Source organism: Archocentrus centrarchus, chromosome 3 (genome assembly GCF_007364275.1).
Source record: "Archocentrus centrarchus isolate MPI-CPG fArcCen1 chromosome 3, fArcCen1, whole genome shotgun sequence".
Lineage (NCBI taxonomy): Eukaryota > Metazoa > Chordata > Actinopteri > Cichliformes > Cichlidae > Archocentrus > Archocentrus centrarchus.
In genome coordinates, this window is record NC_044348.1 from 16,458,811 (window position 1) to 16,478,333 (window position 19,523).

Sequence of the window (19,523 nt, forward strand, 5' to 3'; positions counted from 1 at the left end):
TCTTAGGTTTGAAGGGTGCCTTCTCCACACTGCATGTTTCAGCTCCTTCCAGATGTTCAATAGGATTTAGATCAGGGCTCATTGAAGGCCACTTCAGAATAGTCCAACGTTTTGTCCTGAGCCATTCCTGGCTGTTTTTAGCTGTGTTTTTGGGTCATTATTCTGTTGGAGGACCCACAGCCTGCAACTCAGACAAAGCTCTCTGACACTGGGCAGCACATTTTGCTCCCCAATCTCTTGATAGTCTTGAAATTTCATTGTACAGTGCACAGATTCAAGACATCCTGTGCCAGATACAGCAAAGCAGCCCCCAAGCATAACCGAGCCTCCTCCCTGTTTCACAGTAGATAGTGTGAACATAGAGTTAATGCGATTTTCCAAAAGCTCCAGTTTTCTCTCATCTATCCAAAGGACAGTCTCCCGGAAGCTTTGTGGCTTGTCAATATGCATTTTGACAAATTCCAGTCTGACTTTTTTATGATCTGCTTTCAACAGTGGTGTCCTCCTCGGTCGTCTTCTATTAAGTTCACTTAGTTTCAAACAGTGACGGATGGTGTGATCTGACACTGATGTACTTTGACCTTGGAGTTCACCTCTAATCTCTTTGGAAGTTGTTCTGGGTTCTTTGGTTACCATTCGTATTATCCATCTCTTTAGTTTGTCATTAATTTCCTCTTGCAGCCACATCCTGGGAGGTTGGCTACAGTCCCACGGACCTTAAACTTCTGCATAAACAGGCTTTATCAAGGGTCGGCACTCAGCCAATAATACACGTCGACTGATAAATTAAATCATATCCCCTTATTAAAAACAATAGAGGATGATCTCACACGTTGGAATAGTTTACCTATATCATGGGGAGAGTTGCCGCCATTAAAATGATGGTTTTACCAAAAATTAATTATCTATTTTCATTGATCCCTAATAAACCTTCCCTTCCTTGGTTTAAGTCACTAGATTCAAACATCTCAAAATTTTTATGGAAAAACAAACCATCAAGAATAAGCTTAAAAACTTTGCAAAAGCCAAAACACAGTGGAGGTCTGGAATTACCAAACTTTTATTACTATTTCTTAAGCAGTAGATTGCAGTATATTTCAAAGTGGATCAAATCCAATTCATTAGACAACCCATGGCTGGATCTAGAACAGGCGTTTTGTGGAAAAATAAAAATCTACCTTTCTTTAGCCCTAGTATTAAACATCATAACTGCTATAAAAGCCTCAGTATAAATACCTCTCTGACAGCCTGGTGGGAATTTTTAAAAATAACTAAATCTTCACTTATCCCCTGTAAACTAACACCCATTTGGAACAATCCAGATATTTGTCAGAAAAAGAAAATGCTGAACTTTCCGTTATGGCGTGATAAGGGTGTAAATCATTTAGAACATATTATCCAAGATGGAAACCTTATTACATTCCAAGAACTTATATCAAAATATAGAATTGGCAACGGTAGATTTCTGGAATATCAACAACTTAAGTCCATCTTACAGGGAAGATTTAACCTTAATCAATTGAATCTAGAAATGCCTACATGGGTAACAGAATTTCTTAACCTCTGTATCCCAAAATTGTTGTCAAAATTATATAAATTATTACTAAAAACTGATGACTCAATTTCCCTCCCAATTGCAAAATGGGAGCGTGATCTTTCTGTTAACCTGGATCAAAATTTATGGACAGAAATATGTTTAAATATCTTCAAAATGACTAAAAGACCCCAAGTACAACTTATACAATATAAAATTCTCCATAGAACACACTATACTGGACAAAGGATATTCCAAATGGGCCTTACACACTCAAACATATGCACCCACTGTACAAGCAATTCAGAGGAGAATTATCTACACGCTCTGTGGTCTTGTGTACCTGTTCAGAGATTTTGGCAGAGGATATGTGAAGACCTATCCACATGGTTTAGCTGTCGTGTCCCAACTTCCCCCAGGCTATGCATCTTAGAGGACGTCAGTGAATTAGTTATGGAGTCAAATATATCACACATAGTTCTTACCACCTTGTGCATCGCTAAGAAAACTATCCTAATGAATTGGAAGTCAAAAAATAAACTATGTATTACTCAATACAGAAATGTATTAGTAGATCATGTTAGTTTAGAGAGAATGTCTGCTTCTTCTAAAGACCAGTTGGAGGAATTTGACTCTCTTTGGTTCCCACTGATCAGCTCCATTACTTATTGGGGGGTTGGCTGTGGGTTCTGCTCCTGATGTGCTTTGTAGGCGGTCAGGTGAGGACTCTGGAGGCCTGTGTAGCTGGCAGCCTCCTGAGACTGGAGTCCTGGGGTGACCTTCTGGTGATGTCTGTGTGCCTGTTCTAGTTGATGGTGGTGGGGGCTTGGATGGTGCTGGCTTACAGTCCTGGGGTGTGGGCCGGGGTGCTTGGGGTGGTGGGTGCCGGCCCTCGGTCGGTTGGCTGGTCTTCCCTGTGTGGCTCGGGGGCTGGGGTCTGGGGTCTGGGGCCCGGGGCCCGGGGCCCGGGCCCAGGGACCGTGCCAGCTCCTGGCTCCCTGGCGCTGGAGGGGTCTCTGCTGTCCCGGGCGTGCCACCAGGTGGGGTGGGTTGACCTGGCCTGCGTCGGGATGTCCGGTCTGCGCTTTTGGGGCCCTGGGGTGCCTGCATTGCGGGTGGGGTGGGGGGTGGGTGCTGCAGTGGGGTGGTTAGTGGGGACAGGGCACCGTATTTCCAACTCAGGCCAGTATGTCCTGTCGCTTGTTTGTGTCTATTGTCGAGTGAATATATATATATATATATATATATATATATATATATAACCTCTGTGCACTATGCGCCTCAGCATCCACTGACCTCACTCTGTCATTTCATGTGGCCAACCGCTTCATGGCTGAGACACTGACATTCCAAATTGCTGTGGAATATTTAGTAGTGAGTTACTTCCTCCAAACCATCAACATGTCTATTGGTTATGTACCACAGGCTTTTAAGGTGGCAGTGATTAAACCATTACTTAAAACGTCATCACTTGACCCAGCTGTCTTAGCTAATTATAGGCCAATCTTCGACCTTGCTTTTCTCTCACAAATCCCTGAAACTGATCAGTCAGGTTTCAGAATTCAGAAACAGCATTAGTGAAGGTTACAAATGATCTTCTCATGGCCTCTGACGGTGAGTAAACAGCACTGCCCCTCGAAGAAGCAGCTGGTGTAAATAATTCAGCCGTTGCACCCAAACAGGAAATGTAACACTAATCACAGGACATAAAAAAACAAGACAAGTCAAGGCAATTTTGTTTTTTGTTTTTGCCCAATTGCTTTATTAATGTTTGAATTTAAAATCTTATACATCTAATTTCTTGGTCTTTGTTTTTTGATTGCTGTTTCTTGGTCCAATTCAATTTTATTTATTTAGCCCCAAATCACATCAAGAATTATGTGTTATTGATGTGATTATTATTGTTTTGACTGCTGGTTGGTTTTCTGTGTAATTGTTGTAGGGTCTTTACCTTACAAAATTAAGCACCTTGAGGTGAGTTGCCTCAAAGTGCTTTATATTGTGAGACCCTACAATAATTACACAGAAAGCCCAGCAGTCAAAACAGCCCCCTATGAGCAAGCACTTGGTGATGGTGGGAAGGAAAAACTTCCTGTTTTACAGGAAGAAATCTCCGGCAGAACCAGGCTCAGGGAGGGGTGGTCATCTGCCGCGACCGGTTGGGGCAAGTTGTTAGCTTGTTGTTCTTTGGAGAAATTTCTAGGATTGAGGTCCGAGATTACAGCAGGGATCCTTCAGTATCTTTTAAACAGCTGAATAAATCTCTTCCACAGAGATCTCTTCTTTGATTTTTTTCTGAGCCTCCTCTTGAGCCTGCTCTAAATGATGGACTTGGCTCATTATGTCAGATATAAATTTATCTTTCTCTTCCACAGTCTCATCAATAGACTCCTTCAGGGTTTTCAGAGCTGCCTGGATGGAGGACCTTTCCTGGAGCCACTATGATCTTTCATTTTCCAGGTCTTCCTGGGCCTTCATTGCTGCTGTTTTCATTATTGATGTTGTTTTGCTGTGCTCATTCTGAAGACGTGACATCTCCTCCTCCCTGTGAAGTTTTTCCTCCTCAAGTTTCTTTTGTGCCTGGGCCAGCTCTTCCTTTAGCCTCTTAGTTTCAGCAAGCTGTTCTGCTAAGAGCTTCTCAGTTTGAATTTTTTGTTGTTTTTCTTCATTGACAGCTGCTTCCAGTTGTTCAATTTTCATTGAACCAGCTGTGTTGATCTTTTCTTTTTTGTGAACCACTTTATAAAGTAGTGCCTTTGCCTTTTCCACCTGGTCGTTCACAGTTTCAAGCACTACTTTCAACTTCTCTTTTTCTTGGTGCAAGACAGCCTTTTGTGCTTCTAGCTGTGCGCACTCTCTCCCTAAGTCAGAGGTCCCAGCAACAGAGGATTTAGATGGCAGTGGTTTTGTAGTCAAGACAGGTTGGGGTCTGGGACCCGCAGCAGCCTTGAGTTGATTCACTTTGGGAGGACTTTTCAGCTTGGGCATTACAACTGGTGGTCTGGGCACAGTAACAGGCTTCTCAGGAGTCGCTGCAGACTGGGAGCTGTTACTTGCAGCCGGCTGGATGTACATCACAGGTACCCCAAAATCGAAGTGGTGGACTGACTTGGCTTTTGATTTTATGGGTACCTTTGGTCCACAGGTCATGTCTTTCTTCTGACACTCCTTTTTTAACTTGGGCATCACAACTGGCGGTCTCGGCACAGTGACAGGCTTCCCAGGAGTCGCTGTGGGCTGGGAGCTGTTACTTGCAGCCGGCTGGAAGAACATCATAGGTACCCCAAAATCGAAGTGGTGGACTGACTTGTCTTTTGATTTTATGGGTACCTTTGGTCCAGGGGTCATGTCTTTCTTCTGACTCTTGTTTTCCAACATCTCTTGCTGGAGTGGAGGGAAGTATGAATCTAGAAGTGTGAAGGAATTCATCTCACCCACTTCCAGTGTGACTGCGTCACCTGTGTCCTGTGTCACGTTGCAGGACTCAACTGGTTTCTGGACCTCCTTTTGGCCTTTCATTATCAGGACTTTCTTTTCAGAATGATCCTTGGTCAGGGTAACAGTTCCTTTTTCTCTGTTACTGACTTTCTTGAAGGCTCGTCCAGTTGTCTCCACAAAGAAAGATTTGTGTTGTCACTTTAGCTTCACTGCTGTTGTCTGCTGACTGACTTGCTGTGTGCTAAATGCAGATACATAGATTCTGGGGTCTATTTATGCTCAATCCTTTGACCTGACAGAATCCTTTTATTTTGATCTTACAGAATCCTATGATATAACAAGGAATCTTAAGCAAACTGATGATGTCATGTTGCCAAGGCAAAGAGACCAGGAAGAAGCCCAGAGATTAGAGCGGCTGGCTAATAATCCAAAGGTTGCTAGTTTGAATCCCTCTTTAGATGCTACCCTCTTATCTCTCTGAGAAGATATTTTTGTTTATGTTCCCTGACAAAACTGAGCATAATATCAATAAAAAGAAAAATAGTTAAAACACTAATTTGTTGCAATCCAAAATCAACAGTCTGGTTTGCAGTCACTGCAGGGTTTGTTGGTAGATGATTGCCAGCATCACCTGTAGGTTGCTGCATTAAATCAACACAATCAACACAGAATTATGACTTAATCTGTCACCACTCTTTCACGTTTCAGCTTTCAATATAACCGACACACAGATGCAGCATATCTACTCAACGAAATGAAGGCAACTGTATACAAGGAACATTAAGTGTGTAGGTTTGAAGTGTGTAGGTGTTGTAGTTTTGGAGCTGGGGCGGTTCTAATGTGATCCAGATACAAAAAAGTTGCTGAAATGTGCCTTTATTGAAGTTTCACAAATCAGATAAAGGTTTCACAAATCACACACTTGGTTTAAATTATTCTACTATCAGTTTAGAATAATCTAGTCCAGGTTTGAAGTGTGTAGATATTGTAGTTTTGGAGCTGGAGCAGTTCTAGTGTGATCCAGATGGAAAAAAAGTGCTGAAATGTGCATTTATTGAAGTTTCACAAATCAGATCAAGGTTTCACAAATCACACACTTGGTTTTAAATACTCTGCTATTAGTGCAGGATAATCTAATCCAGGTTTGAAGTGTGTAGGTGTTGTAGATTTTTAACTAGAGCAGATTAAAGATGCTGAAGGTAGCGAAAAATTAAGTGGAATGACCCTTTAGCCATTTCCCGAATTGGAAGCTGCAATCGGAAACCAACTTCAGCTTCGTCAAGAAGACAAGGCCGTCCACCTAAACTTACAGGCCGAACAAGGAGAGCACTGATCAGAAATGCAGCCAAGAGGCCCATGGTGACTCTGGACGAAATGCAGAGATCCACAGCTCAGGTGGGGGAATCTGTCCACAGGACAACTATTAGTCGTGCACTTTATGGAAGAGTGGCAAGAAGAAAGCCATTGTTAAAAGAAAACCATAAAAAGTCCTGTTTGCAGTTTGCCAGAAGCCATGTTGGGGACACAGCAAACATGTGGAACAAGGTGCTTTGGTCAGATGAGACCAAAATTTAAGTTTTTGGCCAAAATGCAAAACGCCATGTGTGGCGGTGAATTAACACTGCACATCACTGAACACACCATCCCCACTGTCAAATATGGGGGTGGCAGCATCATGCTCTGGGGCTGCTTCTCTTCAGCAGGGACAGGGAAGTTGGTCAGAGTTGATGAGAAGATGGATGGACTCAAATACAGGGCAATCTTGGAAGAAAAGCTGTTGGAGTCTGCAAAAGACTTGAGACTGGGGCAGCGGTTCACCTTCCAGCAGGACAACGACCCTAAACATAAAGCCAGGGCTACAATGGAATGGTTTAAAACAAATCATATTCATGTGTTAGAATGGCCCAGTCAAAGTCCAGACCTAAACCCAATCGAGAATTTGTAGCAAGATCTGAAAACTGCTGTTCACAAACGCTCTCCATCTAATCTGACTGAGCTTGAGCTGTTTTGAAAAGAAGAATGGGCAAAAATTTCAGTCACTAGATGTGCAAAACTGGTGGAGACATACCCTAAAAGACTTGCAGCTGTAATTGCAGCAAAAGGTGGTTCCACAAAGTATTGACTCAGGGGGGCTGAATACTTTTGCACACCACACTTTTCGGTTTTTTATTTGTAAAAAAAGTTTTGGATCATATATAATTTTCGTTCCACTTCACAATTGTATACCACTTTGTGTTGGTCTTTCACATTAAATTCCAATGAAATATATTTATGTTTGTGGTTATAATGTGACAAAATATGGAAAAGTTCAAGGGGTATAAATACTTTTGCAAGCCACTGTATGTGCAACTGTAGTGACAGGAACATCAACCTCGCTGGAGATGGTATTGTAGCCTTTACTTTTAACATGCTTGTCGATAACTCTCACTCATCTCCTAAGACAGCGCTTTCCTTACCTTTCTGTGGTCCATGAGCATTGTGATATACACCATGATACCAAACAGCACAGTGACTACTTTTCACCCTTTTAAATAGGCAGACTGATTAATTACAAGTTAGCAGACACTTGTGATGCTAATTACAGGACACACTTTACTTTAACCAGTTTTAGGCTATTAATTACGGATCTTTGAATTTAGGGGCAAACTGATTTTTTTAAATTAATAAATCAATAAATAAATCATGGTTAAACTGCAGTCTAATGTTACACTGATTTTTCTGAAATCCTTTCCATTAAAGAAAGAAAAACCCACAATGGTCACTGAAATAACTTGAAACTGACAAAAGAAATAAATAAAAAAATACTGAAAATTGACAAATGAAAATCTTACATTACTTTTGAATTATGGATCAATATAATTATTAAAAAAAAAAAAACTCATGAAACTGGCATGGACAAAAATGATGGGACCACTAGAAAAGACTGGAAATAAGTTGACCACACTGACATGTTAAATTTGCTGCTACCCAGCTCATGAAAGATCCTTGAACGTTTTGGATTTCTGGTTTCCGTCAGTCCTTTAAACGCACCATCAAGTTCTCGCGTTTCTGTGGCGCGCGCAGGTCCGTTTCTCTTTCTGGGCGCTGCATCAAGAACATGGCCGACGTGACAGCGGTGGACGGAGAGAAACTCAGTAAAAAGTGAGCTTATTCATTTGTTCTTTGGCATTTTAACCGCTTCTTGCCCCTAACGCTTTGGTCTTACTTCCCAATATTGTGGCCTTTCGACAGTTATGGCAGTTTCAGTTTGGCCGTGCAAAACATGAGGTCAGAGAACGAAAACGTAGTAAAGGTCCCGTATGGAGGCGCGCTACTAGCCTACATATGCCAGAATTCAGTTCGTTTGTGTTTCTGGTAATTGTAGTCCTAAATTTAATTTAAAACCAGTCATGCTAGTGCGGTCTATTTGCGCGTAAAACTACAACATCCAGAATAGATTGTTAAAGAAACTGCTTCCGCACATATATCGTGCAATCGCATGGTCGCTTTTTAAAAAAGATATTTAAGAGAAATTATAGTTTGAGTTTTTTTTTTTTCTCATCCTTTGAATCGTTTTTTTGTTGTTGTTGTTTTTTTTTTGTTTGTTTGTTCATTCAGCAGGATGCTTTGTCGTTATAAAAATTCCTGGTATATTGCCAGTCGCGTGTTGGCTCGTTCCTCCTGATCGTCTTTACTTGCTCAGAGTAAAAGCTGTAGAAAGTGAAACCAAAATCTGGGTAAACGGCAAGAGCTCGCCTAATAGGAGTGTTATAATAACTACAGCTGGATTTAGTTTTGCCTGGAGAGCAGAGACAGCTTTTGTATATACTGTACACTGTCCTTGTAAATATGTCTATTTTCTCAGGTCTGTCTGCTGACTGTCGTAGTTCAGCATGCTGTGTCTGGGCAGGGCAGCCAGGCAGCAGCTGTGCCAAGCCTTACGGGTCAGGGGACAGTGGTTAAAATATGCACCCCCATGTACAGCTTCAGGCCCAGCTCAGATTTACGGGAACCGTTGGAGAGGTGACAAAAGGTTGGTGGCTTTTCCATTCCAGTGCGAAAAACAACCAACCTTTTGTCATTAGAACAGATGTGTTCCTCCTTACCGTTTTTGCATGAATATTTGCTGTGTGTCTGTTATTAGTAGATCATCCTGTGGCCTGTTTTGCTTTTTTGTTTTTTTATTTCAGTTATCTAAATAGGGTAAACCATACAGTGTGTATTTTTGTTCAAAGTTCAAGGAGCTATTTGATTTTTAGTTGCAGCTGATGTCTAATGATTATGCCTTTTGCTTCTAATCAGTGAGCTGAAGAGGCGAATGAAAGCAGAGAAAAAGGCGGCTGAGAAAGAAGCCAAGGTCAAAGAGCAGGTGGAGCAAAAGAAAGAATCAAATGACCAAGTAGTGCAAAATGCCTTGGATGATGAGACACTTGACCCCAATGTGAGATTTTTTTATAGTTATTTTACCTCACTACTTACTTGTTAAACCCTTTTATTTTGTAATAAAACAAACAAACAAAAATGGCAACTGTCTTTTTCCCTGTAATACAGCAATACTTTAAGATCCGCTCTCAGGCCATTCAGGAGTTGAAGGGGACGGTGGAGGACCCTTACCCACACAAGTTTCAAGTGGACCTGTCACTTACAGAGTTCATTGAGAAATACAATCATCTACAGGCTGGAGATCAGCTGACAGATGTTGTTCTCAGTGTGTCAGGTAATGGAAAGTGTTTACTATTTTATTTTTGTTTATTTGTTTAAATGTCATCCACGCAGACATCCTTTGTTAAACAGAACTTATGTTCGACAGGCCGTGTCCATGCTAAGAGGGCTTCAGGTGCTAAGCTGCTGTTCTATGACTTGCGAGGTGAAGGTGTAAAGTTGCAAGTTATGGCAAACTCCAGGTACAGAATAAAAATTTTGATTTAAAAAAAAAAAAAACAAGCAACAGATTTCACCTCTTTACTTAACACTGTGAATGATACACTCTGCATCTGGAAGTTTGTTTTGGGGTGGCATGGATTGTACTGAACTAAATTTGACAGATTTCTCATTTACAAGTTATATATATAGTTGTTCATTTTGCAATAGGTTTTTCTGTCATACACTGAGTGAGGGCTTGTTTTTGCATCTCATACTGTTACTGGAATTAATTGGCCAATAGCAACCATTCCAGTGAAAGTGAACTGATAATTCATCTCATCAAGATTACTTGACTATATTATTTATTATAAAATCTTGGGGAAACAAACTGCATTTGCACCTCCAAATACTGTTTCTCCTCATGTAGAAATGTTTTTTCTTTATTTGAGTGTAGTGAGTGATTTTCTGTGTTATGTTCTGTTTTCATTCCATCAGAAACTACAAGTCTGAGGAGGATTTTGTGACCATTAACAACAAACTTCGCCGTGGCGACATTATCGGTGTCCGTGGTAACCCAGGAAAGACCAAGAAAGGGGAGCTGAGTATCATTCCCATTGAGATGACTCTACTGTCACCATGTTTGCACATGTTACCTCACCTTCACTTTGGTCTCAAAGACAAGGTAAGGATCAGCATACTCTGTATGGGCAAAAGTATTTATTGGGTCACACCTCTCAATCTTTGAATTCACTCTTTGTCACTGCTTTAAAGCAGAGCAAAGTGCTAATGACATATATTGGAATATTTACAAAGCTTATCTGCAATTCTCTGGAGTAGAGCTCTCTCCATAGTTGATTTTATGACTTGTCAAACACAGGCGTGTCATTAGCATTATTCACTGTGGCATAATCTTTCCTTACCTGCACTGTTTTTTTGTTTAGTCTGAGCAGTCAGAGTTGCTCAGCAACTTTTTACCATCCCAGCAGAGTTCTAGTTGTTTGTCTTAGCGAGCATGTGATAACCAATGTTAACTATTGCCAGTCAATGTGGTGACTTGCAGTGACATTGCAAGTACATCTTCTAATGTTATAAGATACACTTTTGTATGAGAAAATTTTACCTCATTATAAAGTATTTAAAGGGAACATAATATTTTATTTACCAGCATTAAGTTTCCTGACATTAGTGCCATCTTTTTTCAGAATCTTGCCAAAGTAATTTTGCCATAACATTAATAAAGCTTCGTTTGTATAATGGTAACTGGTGAAGCCAACCACTTTATTTTTGCTGTAGACTTGATATGAGACAAAAGATCAGCATTTTATTTCCAGTTACTTACATCTGGATCTGATACAGTTCAGAAGATAGCAACTTTTGTCTGAACCCACCCATCTTTCTTGTGAGTGAAAGTATTGGAACACGTGACTGACAGGCATATACTGTTGTCCAGGTGTGTCCTATTACATTGATTATACCAATAAATAGTGCTGAATGTCTACGCTCAGTTTCAGATTTGGGTTTTCTCTGTGCAGACTGAATTTATAGTTAGAGGAGTAACCAATATGAAAACCAGAGAGCTGTCTATGAGTGAAAAACAAGCAACTGTGAAACTGAGAGAAGATAGAAAATCAGTCAGAGCCATTTCACAAGCATTTGCCATAACCACTACAACCATTTGGAACGTCCTGAAGAAGAAAGTTGTAGACCAAGGAAAACAGCAGCAGCTGATGACAGAAAGTGCTGTTTAAAAAAAAAAAAAAAGAAGAAGACCCTAAAACAGTAGTTAATGACATTAGCAACAACCTCCAAAGGGCAGGAGTGAAGGTATCACAATCTACTGTTCGCAGAAATCTTCATGAACAAAAGTACAGAGGCTTCACCAGAAGATGCAAGCCACTAATTAGCAAGAAGAACAGGAAGGTCGGGCTGGAATTTCCTCAGAAGTACAGAGACAAGCCTTGGCAATTCTGGGGCAGGTTTATGGACTGATGAGACAAAGATTAACCTTTACCAATGTGATGGAAAGGCAAAAGTTTGGAGAGAGAGGGTCTGCTCATGATCCCAAACATACAAGCTCATCTGCGAAACATAGTGGAGGTATTGTCATGACTTAGGCTTGTATGGCTTCTTCTGAGATGGCATCATTAATCTTCATTAATGATGTCATGCATGATGGCAGCAGTACAATGAACTCAGTCTATAGAAACATTTTGTCTGTCAATTTAAAGAAAGATGCAACCAAACTTTATCATGCAGCAAGATAATGACCCAAAACACACTGCCAAAACTACAAAGAAGTTCATCAGTGGCAGGAAGTGGAAGGTTTTAGACTGGCCTAGTCAATCTCCAGACTTAAACCCTATAGCATTTTTACCTGCTAAAGAGGAGACTAAAGGGCGAACCCCCCCCCCCCCAAAAAACACAAAAAAACAAAAAAAAAAACCCAAAACAAACGACAACTAAAACAGGCTATGGTGAAAGCCTGGGAAAGCATCACAGCAGAAAAATGGGTGAGTTCAGCAAGAAGGTTCTATCTTCTGAACTGTGTATCAGATCCAGATGTAAATATCTGGGGAGAAAAAGTATGCTGGAGTTCCAGTCACACATTTCTGAAGTATTTTCCTTTGACACAACTGCCATTTAATCCAGTGTGCATAGAATTTTTTTCTAAATGTTTTAACATTTAGAAAACATTTCAATGAAAGTTCAATATCACGTTTGTTTTCACTAACCAGCTCTGGTTAGAATGTCTAATAAGCAGAAAACTTTGAAATAGGTGCTAATATTACTGTGAATTAGGGCACAGTAGCCTCTGTTAACCTGTCTATGGTTACAACTGCAGTAACCAGTGTTGAAGCGTTTTCTTCACCAATGGGAATTCTTTCTCTCAAAGGAAACACGATTCCGCCAGCGCTATTTGGATCTGATTCTCAATGACTATGTGAGGCAGAAGTTTATCATTCGCGCCAAAATCATCACATACCTACGCAGCTTCCTAGACCAGATGGGGTTTCTAGAGGTAAGAAGTGGGATTTGTGCCATGCTTTGACATGGAAGTTGAACGTGTAACATAACTAATCTATTAAGAAATATATTCATAGTTTTTATCTGGGGTGGAAAAAATACGAATTTAAAATGTGGATGTTCTAAAATAATAATTTTCTAATAGTTTGTGTATTTGTTTAAAAAATATGAGGTGAAGTCTGCTATGTTTTTGCTGCTGTAGATTGAAACACCAATGATGAATATTATCCCTGGTGGTGCCGTGGCCCGCCCATTCGTTACTTATCACAATGAGCTGGATATGAACCTGTACATGAGGATTGCTCCTGAGCTCTACCACAAGGTAATGTGCTTTCCGAGAGGCATCCATCTGTGTCGAGGGTCAGCCTCCTCGGTAATTATTATGAAATTATTGTGAATGATTTCCTGTATCAGTCTCCTGTATCATCTGCCACAAGGACAGATGGAGGAAATCTTTCATACCTAATGAAGGATTTCCTGCATCTGTCAGATGTGTTGCAGTAACTCTGTACAGTGCAACACAGCTGACAGCAGAGATTTACAGTTTACTTCAACCCTGTTCTCTCACATCACTTAACACATACTGAGTCACTTTTTTTGCACTTTATTGCTCTTAACTACACTTCAGACCATCATATTGAACAACTTAACATCATCTGATATTTCCTTTCTTTTTTTTTTGAGCAACACTTAATAAGCCATTTTAAATTCAGTTTTTATCTTGATGATATTGAAATATTTTATGTATATTTTATTATTACCTAATAGTTGTAATTAAATATATACTCACTTTACTTTATTTTAATTTCTGATTAATTTTGACCATAAGATATTTGTTTTAGCATATAGTATTATATTTTTTTGAGTAGATATAATTCATTATTATTTAATATATTTGTTATACACTCACTGGACACTTACTTTTAATAGTGCTGGTCTGGAACCCCGTTTGCCTTCTGATCTGCCTTAATTCTTCATGGCATAGATTCAATGAGTTGCTGGAAAAATTTCTCAGAAATTTTGCTGCAGGTTAATCAGCTGTAAATCCATTATTGCTACTTTTCCACTGCCGGGGTGTCAGTGCTTGTGCCAATGCCGGTGCTGGTTTCAATGAACCGGCGAAACGCTTAAGAATGGGCCCGCGTTTCCACCACACTTTGTGAACTGCTCTTTTACAGATGAGTGTGGGCGGGTCCTCGTCAGGACACGGAAGCCGAAGGGCACAAACGTGGGAGAACATGCTCCCCTTTCCTGTGCTGCGAGCACATTTTACGGTCCAAACCAAACCACTGCAGCATCTGTGCGCAGCACAGAGGTAATCACAGACGGTGAATAGAGCAAGGACGCAAATGACGAAAAGTACGCACTTTGCGTCCTTTTATCTGTGATATGAACTGATACAAAGCAGCAAGTTCAACCTTAGGGCTCAACATAATTCACAGCTGTGAAAATTGCATTGCTTTTCTCATGTAATACACACCATGCAGTGAAACAGCAGTAGAAAGTAATGCACTTCTGCTGCTTTTGTCACGCGTTCTTGGTTTGAGACCAGCTAGCTTGCGGGGCCAGAGTTGAACCTGTTTTGAACTTCAGCAGGTCATCTTGACCATGTCTACATAGTCAAGACACATGGCCATGAGTTGCTGCCGTGTGATTGCCTGATTAGGTATTTGTGTTAATAAACACTGAACATGTGTGCCTAACAAAGTGGCCAGTTAGTGTATGTTTGTTGTGCTTAACTAAATCTTTTTTTTTATATCCCTCCATCCACTGTTGTAACAAAGAATTTCCCAATTCTGGGAAGTATTATTGAACCTTATTTTATTTTAATAAGTTTCTTCCAGATTAAATGTTTTAGTAAACAGGGTTCAGTTAAAACTCTAACTCATTATTGTTATTTTTCAACCATGTCTGAATATATATTTTCCATCATATGTTTTCCACAGATGCTTGTAGTCGGTGGCATAGACAGAGTGTACGAAGTTGGCCGTCAGTTCAGGAATGAAGGCATTGATCTTACTCATAATCCAGAGTTCACCACCTGTGAATTCTATATGGCATATGCTGATTACAATGACCTGATGGACATCACAGAGAAACTACTCTCAGGTAAGTGGAAACTACATTGCCAGCCATGTTGTTTCTTTGATCAGTGAGTTTTCGTTGTCCAGCAGTTACTGTCACATTTCATGGGATTATGGGCTGTAAGTCAGATAACCTACTGATAAGTTGAGTTAGATTTAGAATATTTCACATAAAAAATATTTAGGTACTTGATTTAAACCCAAAATGGGATTAATAATATACTACTTTGCCAGTAACAACTCTATAGAAAACTCATTACTTATCTGTGCCATTGAAGATTAGCTTAATGAAAACTAATTAATAAATTGGCCAGTGCTTTCTCCTCAGGGTCTTCTTAGTTTTTCATTTCACAGATATTGAAAAAAGTGTCCAGTTTAGAAAAATAAAATAAAATAAAATAATAATAATCAAAAAGACGATGCTCTCCTGAACTCAGAGATTCCCTGTTTGCTGCAGGAATGGTGAAGCACATCACTGGAGGATACAAGGTGACTTATCACCCTGATGGTCCAGAGGGAAAGGCCTATGAGATCGACTTCACGCCACCATTCAAAAGAGTGAGCATGACTCATGACCTGGAGAAAATTATGGGAGTGAAGTTCCCTCCTACTGACAGCTATGACAGTGATGGTAAGAAAGAAACTGCTTCAGAAAAAATATATTGGCACAGTTTTCTTTCTCATTTTTTCCTTTTTTTTTTGTTTTGAGCTCTACAGTCATTGATCATTAGATGCATTGCTTGTTTTTCTCCTATTTCTTTTTCTTTTTTTTTTCCCTCCAGAGACGCGCAAATTCTTTGATGACCTTTGTGTCCAGAAAGGAGTTGAATGTCCTCCACCAAGGACCACTGCCCGTCTCCTTGACAAGGTGGTCTATAAATTTATATCTCCACCTCTTCTTTTTTCCTTTGGTTTGAGGTGCTAATGACTTTGTATCTCCACAGCTGGTTGGAGATTTCCTAGAGGTCACTTGTATCAACCCGACATTCATCTGTGATCACCCACAAATCATGAGCCCCTTAGCAAAATGGTCAGAAATGTCATCTTTAACCTTCATATTTATTTATAAAGGTAATGCACAGGTTCTTACCAACACTTCCACACTTGTTACAGGCACAGAACCCACAAAGGGCTGACTGAGCGTTTTGAGCTCTTTGTGATGAAGAAGGAAATTTGTAATGCTTACACTGAGCTGAATGATCCAATTAGACAGAGGGAGCTGTTTGAGCAACAAGCCAAGGTGTGTATGAAGGTTTTTTTTTTTTTATCCTCCTCTGCTTCGGTACATTGTCCTGCTATCTGCTGTTCTGTGACTGTCGGTGTGGTATTGCATGCCAGTGACTTGAGGTGGATCTTTTTCAGGCCAAAGCTGAGGGTGATGATGAAGCCATGTTCATTGATGAGACCTTCTGCACAGCTCTGGAATATGGTTTACCACCAACTGCCGGATGGGGCATGGGTATCGATCGTCTCACTATGTTCCTCACTGACTCCAACAACATCAAGGTAAATTACAGTCTTCATAGTGGGGTTGCAGAATTTACTGCTGTTCTGATGTGCTCAGCAGGTATATATTTATATTCTGTACTTTCACAGTGTATATGTAGTGGGTCAAGGTTTAAACTAAGAATTTGATTTCTTCCTGGAAAAAACAGGTGACTCAATTCTGTGAATGATTTCTTCTTTAAGTTTGCAAATGAAATTCCTCTCTAGATGAAGTTCAAGATTCAACTTCTATTTTTTTTTTTTTTTTGCTTTTGCATTTAACCAGTTAAAAAGTCATTTACATGTGGTTTAGAGTCAGTATCCTCTAGCTCTCCATATTTCTCCTGTAGCAGAGTAATCGTAGGTGGAGATTTCCCATTAGCTCTGAATGTACAGTACTTAAGAAATTTGACCATCTGTTAAAAACAAGAAGTCAAAAAAATATTTTAGAAATCTGTCAAAAACTTGTGTAAAACTAAAAATATTATTTATTAATCAAATAACAAATGATTCATGTTTTTATACCCAAATTTGAGCTGACACACTGAACTTCTCTGAGAAGTCAACAGCTTATTGAGCTATGTATAACAAAGTGGTGCCTTCCTTCGGTGGACCGTCCTTCCTGTGAACTGAATGATGTCATGCCCAGACTTGAATCCCTAAAAAAAAAAAAGAGCACTGAATTAAAGAGATACAAAGAATTATGGGTTAATGAGAAGCAAGTGCATTGTATGTACACGTAACTGAGCTGCTGATCTCTGCAGTTGCGGCATCTTTATGTCAGGAAAAAAAAATCCTCTGCTAACAGTTTGTTTTGGGTTTTTTCCTTCACAGGAGGTTTTGCTGTTCCCAGCCATGAAGCCTGATGACAATAAGACAGCAGCACCATCAGAGGGCACCTCCGTCTAATAACACAACCTCTGACCTCTCCTGCTGTCACACTGCAGGAGTTGGTATGAAGAAGGGCCTTTTACCTCATTGTGGTCATCAGTGGAGTTTCTGGGTCTTGTTTTATCAATGTTAGTATGTCAAATGTTTGATCATTTCAGTCATTACGGGAAATCATCTGGCCTCAGATGCATGATTTGTTTTTCTTTTTTTTTTTAATTTCATACACTTTTGCAATCATATTTGCTGCATCCTGTCTGATTAAAATATACTTTGAGCTACTTTAAGGGGAAGCTTGATTGATATAACAAAGCTCAAGTCCCGCTAATATTTGAAGTGTTCTCAGTATATTCATCTATTTTTACCAGGTCTACTTACAATCCTTGTTGAAGTTTTTCAAGTTGTACTCCACAATAATCCTTTGCCAAGAGGTTTGAATAAACTGCAGATAAAGTAATCTATTTTCTTTATTCTCTTGTGATTTTTTTTTTTTTTTTTTTTAAATAAAATTCAAAACATTCAGAGTTGTTGGTCTAAAACACTAATTGGATTCTGAGCCAGCAGCCGGCTTCTTAAACCAGGATTTTTGGATTCTTAAGGTTATGCATGGAAAAAGGGGTCAATTTAACTGTGAGGAAAACACAAACAGCTTTACAAAGACTTATGGCAGTTTTGAGTCCCCCATTTAAATAAATTAGGTTAATTGGTGATGCTAAATTAGCTATAGGTGTGAATGCTTGACCTGTCCAGGGTGCAGCCTATCCCTTGCTCTGTAACAGTTGGCATAGGCTCCAGCTCAACTTTAACCCTGAATTGGATAAGCGCAAGAAAATGGATAAAAGAAATTTAAAAAACTTAGAAAAAGTAAAAATTTGTTATTTATGAGTGATTATTTTACATTATTAGTAAAACATGAAATGGTAACCTGATGAATCGAATCTGAAAACAACTGAGCAGATAATTTTTCTTTGTAAAGAATATTTTTGCTAACCTGGCTTATCTGCATGGAATCACAAATACTCTAAACAAAACAGGAACTAACAAGGAAAATGGTAAAATGCATTGAGGGGCCTGACTGGTGTGAATATTTCTAAAAATGTTTGTGTAAACCTAAACCCTTTGCTAGAGGAGCAGCTTAGCTTTTGCCATTAAAAGAACACTTTAAAGGTTTGTTTATGCACAAGAAAAGTGAGGGAAAAAAAAAAAAGTTTTAAGGTTTTGAAGGAAGATTAGGTATCATTCTTCTGGCTCCTTTTAAAGCATCAAACATATATATGCCCTATCTGGTTTTCAGGGTATTTTTTAGTGGTTTTTGACTTTGAATCTACCATCAGAAGGGGCTTTTTTTTTAAATCACCAGAGCTCTGTGTATGATCAGTTTCATTTTAAGAGTCACTAGGGAGAAGCTGGAGAGGAGAAAACTGTTTGTGGCTTTTCCAGGTTTAAGATGTTTACCCTCAAAGGTCTTTTTCACAAACAGCTTTGAGCTGGGAACCAATGGCTCTTGACCTCAGAGTGTGGCCAAGAGCGAGATGTTTCTGTAGTGAGGAGCTGTCAGAAGTGAAGAGCAAAGCGTGTGTGTGTGTCCACTCACACAGTAATCAAATGAGGCTTGCTGATATGTTTCTGGATGTCCTCATCTTTTATATCCTTCTGGAAGATCGTGGTCCATCTGATCCAGAATCCAAACACACTCAGAGAGAACAGCCAGGTCTTCCCATCACTAGGTCCTTTGGTCAGATGTGGCATTGCCTCAGTAGTAACTACGACAGCCCTCATGATGTGTTGAGAGATTAATTATAGTGTAGGTCCTTTTTCATTTCTTCATAAGGCTGCTCTTGAGCAGGAAGAATATTTTTATTTTATTTAGACTCAGTGCTTACATGCAAACAGAGCATCAGTAGTCGTTGCTGGATCTGTGGAGCTCCTCTGGGTTGACCCTCAGCATCAGCTTGATGAGCAGATCCTCCACCAGCCATGCATGCTGATGATGATTGAAGCAGGATGGGAGACATGGGAAATATCTTTGAGATGAGTACCATGGCCAAATACTTGTGAAGGCTTTGCTTTTTCAAGGGGCCCCAAGTGGAAATATTCAAGCACAGCTACCTAATAACTAATTAAGAACTCAAGTAAATGTACTTTAGTTTTTGCCACTGCAATCAAAGGGAAAAGGGTGACATAATGGACAGATGATGAGGCTGTAGACAGAGGCAGTGTAAACTAAC

The 19,523-nt window shown here is 39.8% G+C and overlaps 1 protein-coding gene across 3 annotated transcripts; it reads left to right on the forward strand.

The window, feature by feature from the left end:
* The first annotated feature begins 8,019 nt into the window (after nucleotides 1–8,019).
* Nucleotides 8,020–17,756, forward strand: kars1 (lysyl-tRNA synthetase 1). 3 transcript variants are annotated; one of them, XM_030721872.1, is made up of 15 exons: nucleotides 8,040–8,113; nucleotides 8,817–8,984; nucleotides 9,254–9,392; nucleotides 9,503–9,668; nucleotides 9,762–9,855; nucleotides 10,310–10,496; nucleotides 12,708–12,833; nucleotides 13,041–13,160; nucleotides 14,785–14,947; nucleotides 15,380–15,553; nucleotides 15,705–15,790; nucleotides 15,867–15,952; nucleotides 16,036–16,162; nucleotides 16,285–16,428; nucleotides 17,242–17,316. In XM_030721872.1, exons 2-15 carry the CDS (start codon nucleotides 8,845–8,847, stop codon nucleotides 17,314–17,316), a joined length of 1,827 nt encoding a protein of 608 aa, XP_030577732.1. In that variant the 5' UTR covers nucleotides 8,040–8,113; nucleotides 8,817–8,844. The 3 variants fall into 3 exon arrangements, with proteins under 3 accessions (XP_030577738.1, XP_030577732.1, XP_030577724.1); XM_030721878.1 differs by lacking the exon at nucleotides 8,817–8,984 and having other exon boundaries at nucleotides 8,020–8,113; XM_030721864.1 differs by lacking the exon at nucleotides 8,040–8,113 and having other exon boundaries at nucleotides 8,845–8,984; nucleotides 17,242–17,756.
* Nucleotides 17,757–19,523: the final 1,767 nt, after the last annotated feature.

What these genes read in the sequence shown, in the direction of transcription:
- kars1 (XM_030721872.1), top strand. Translation starts at nt 8,845, where the DNA reads ATGCTGTGTCTGGGCAGGGCAGCCAGGCAGCAGCTGTGCCAAGCCTTA. An exon ending in CTGCCCGTCTCCTTGACAAG is followed by an intron (nt 15,791 to 15,866) that starts GTGGTCTATAAA and finishes GTATCTCCACAG; the next exon opens with CTGGTTGGAGATTTCCTAGA. An exon ending in CTGACTCCAACAACATCAAG is followed by an intron (nt 16,429 to 17,241) that starts GTAAATTACAGT and finishes TTTCCTTCACAG; the next exon opens with GAGGTTTTGCTGTTCCCAGC.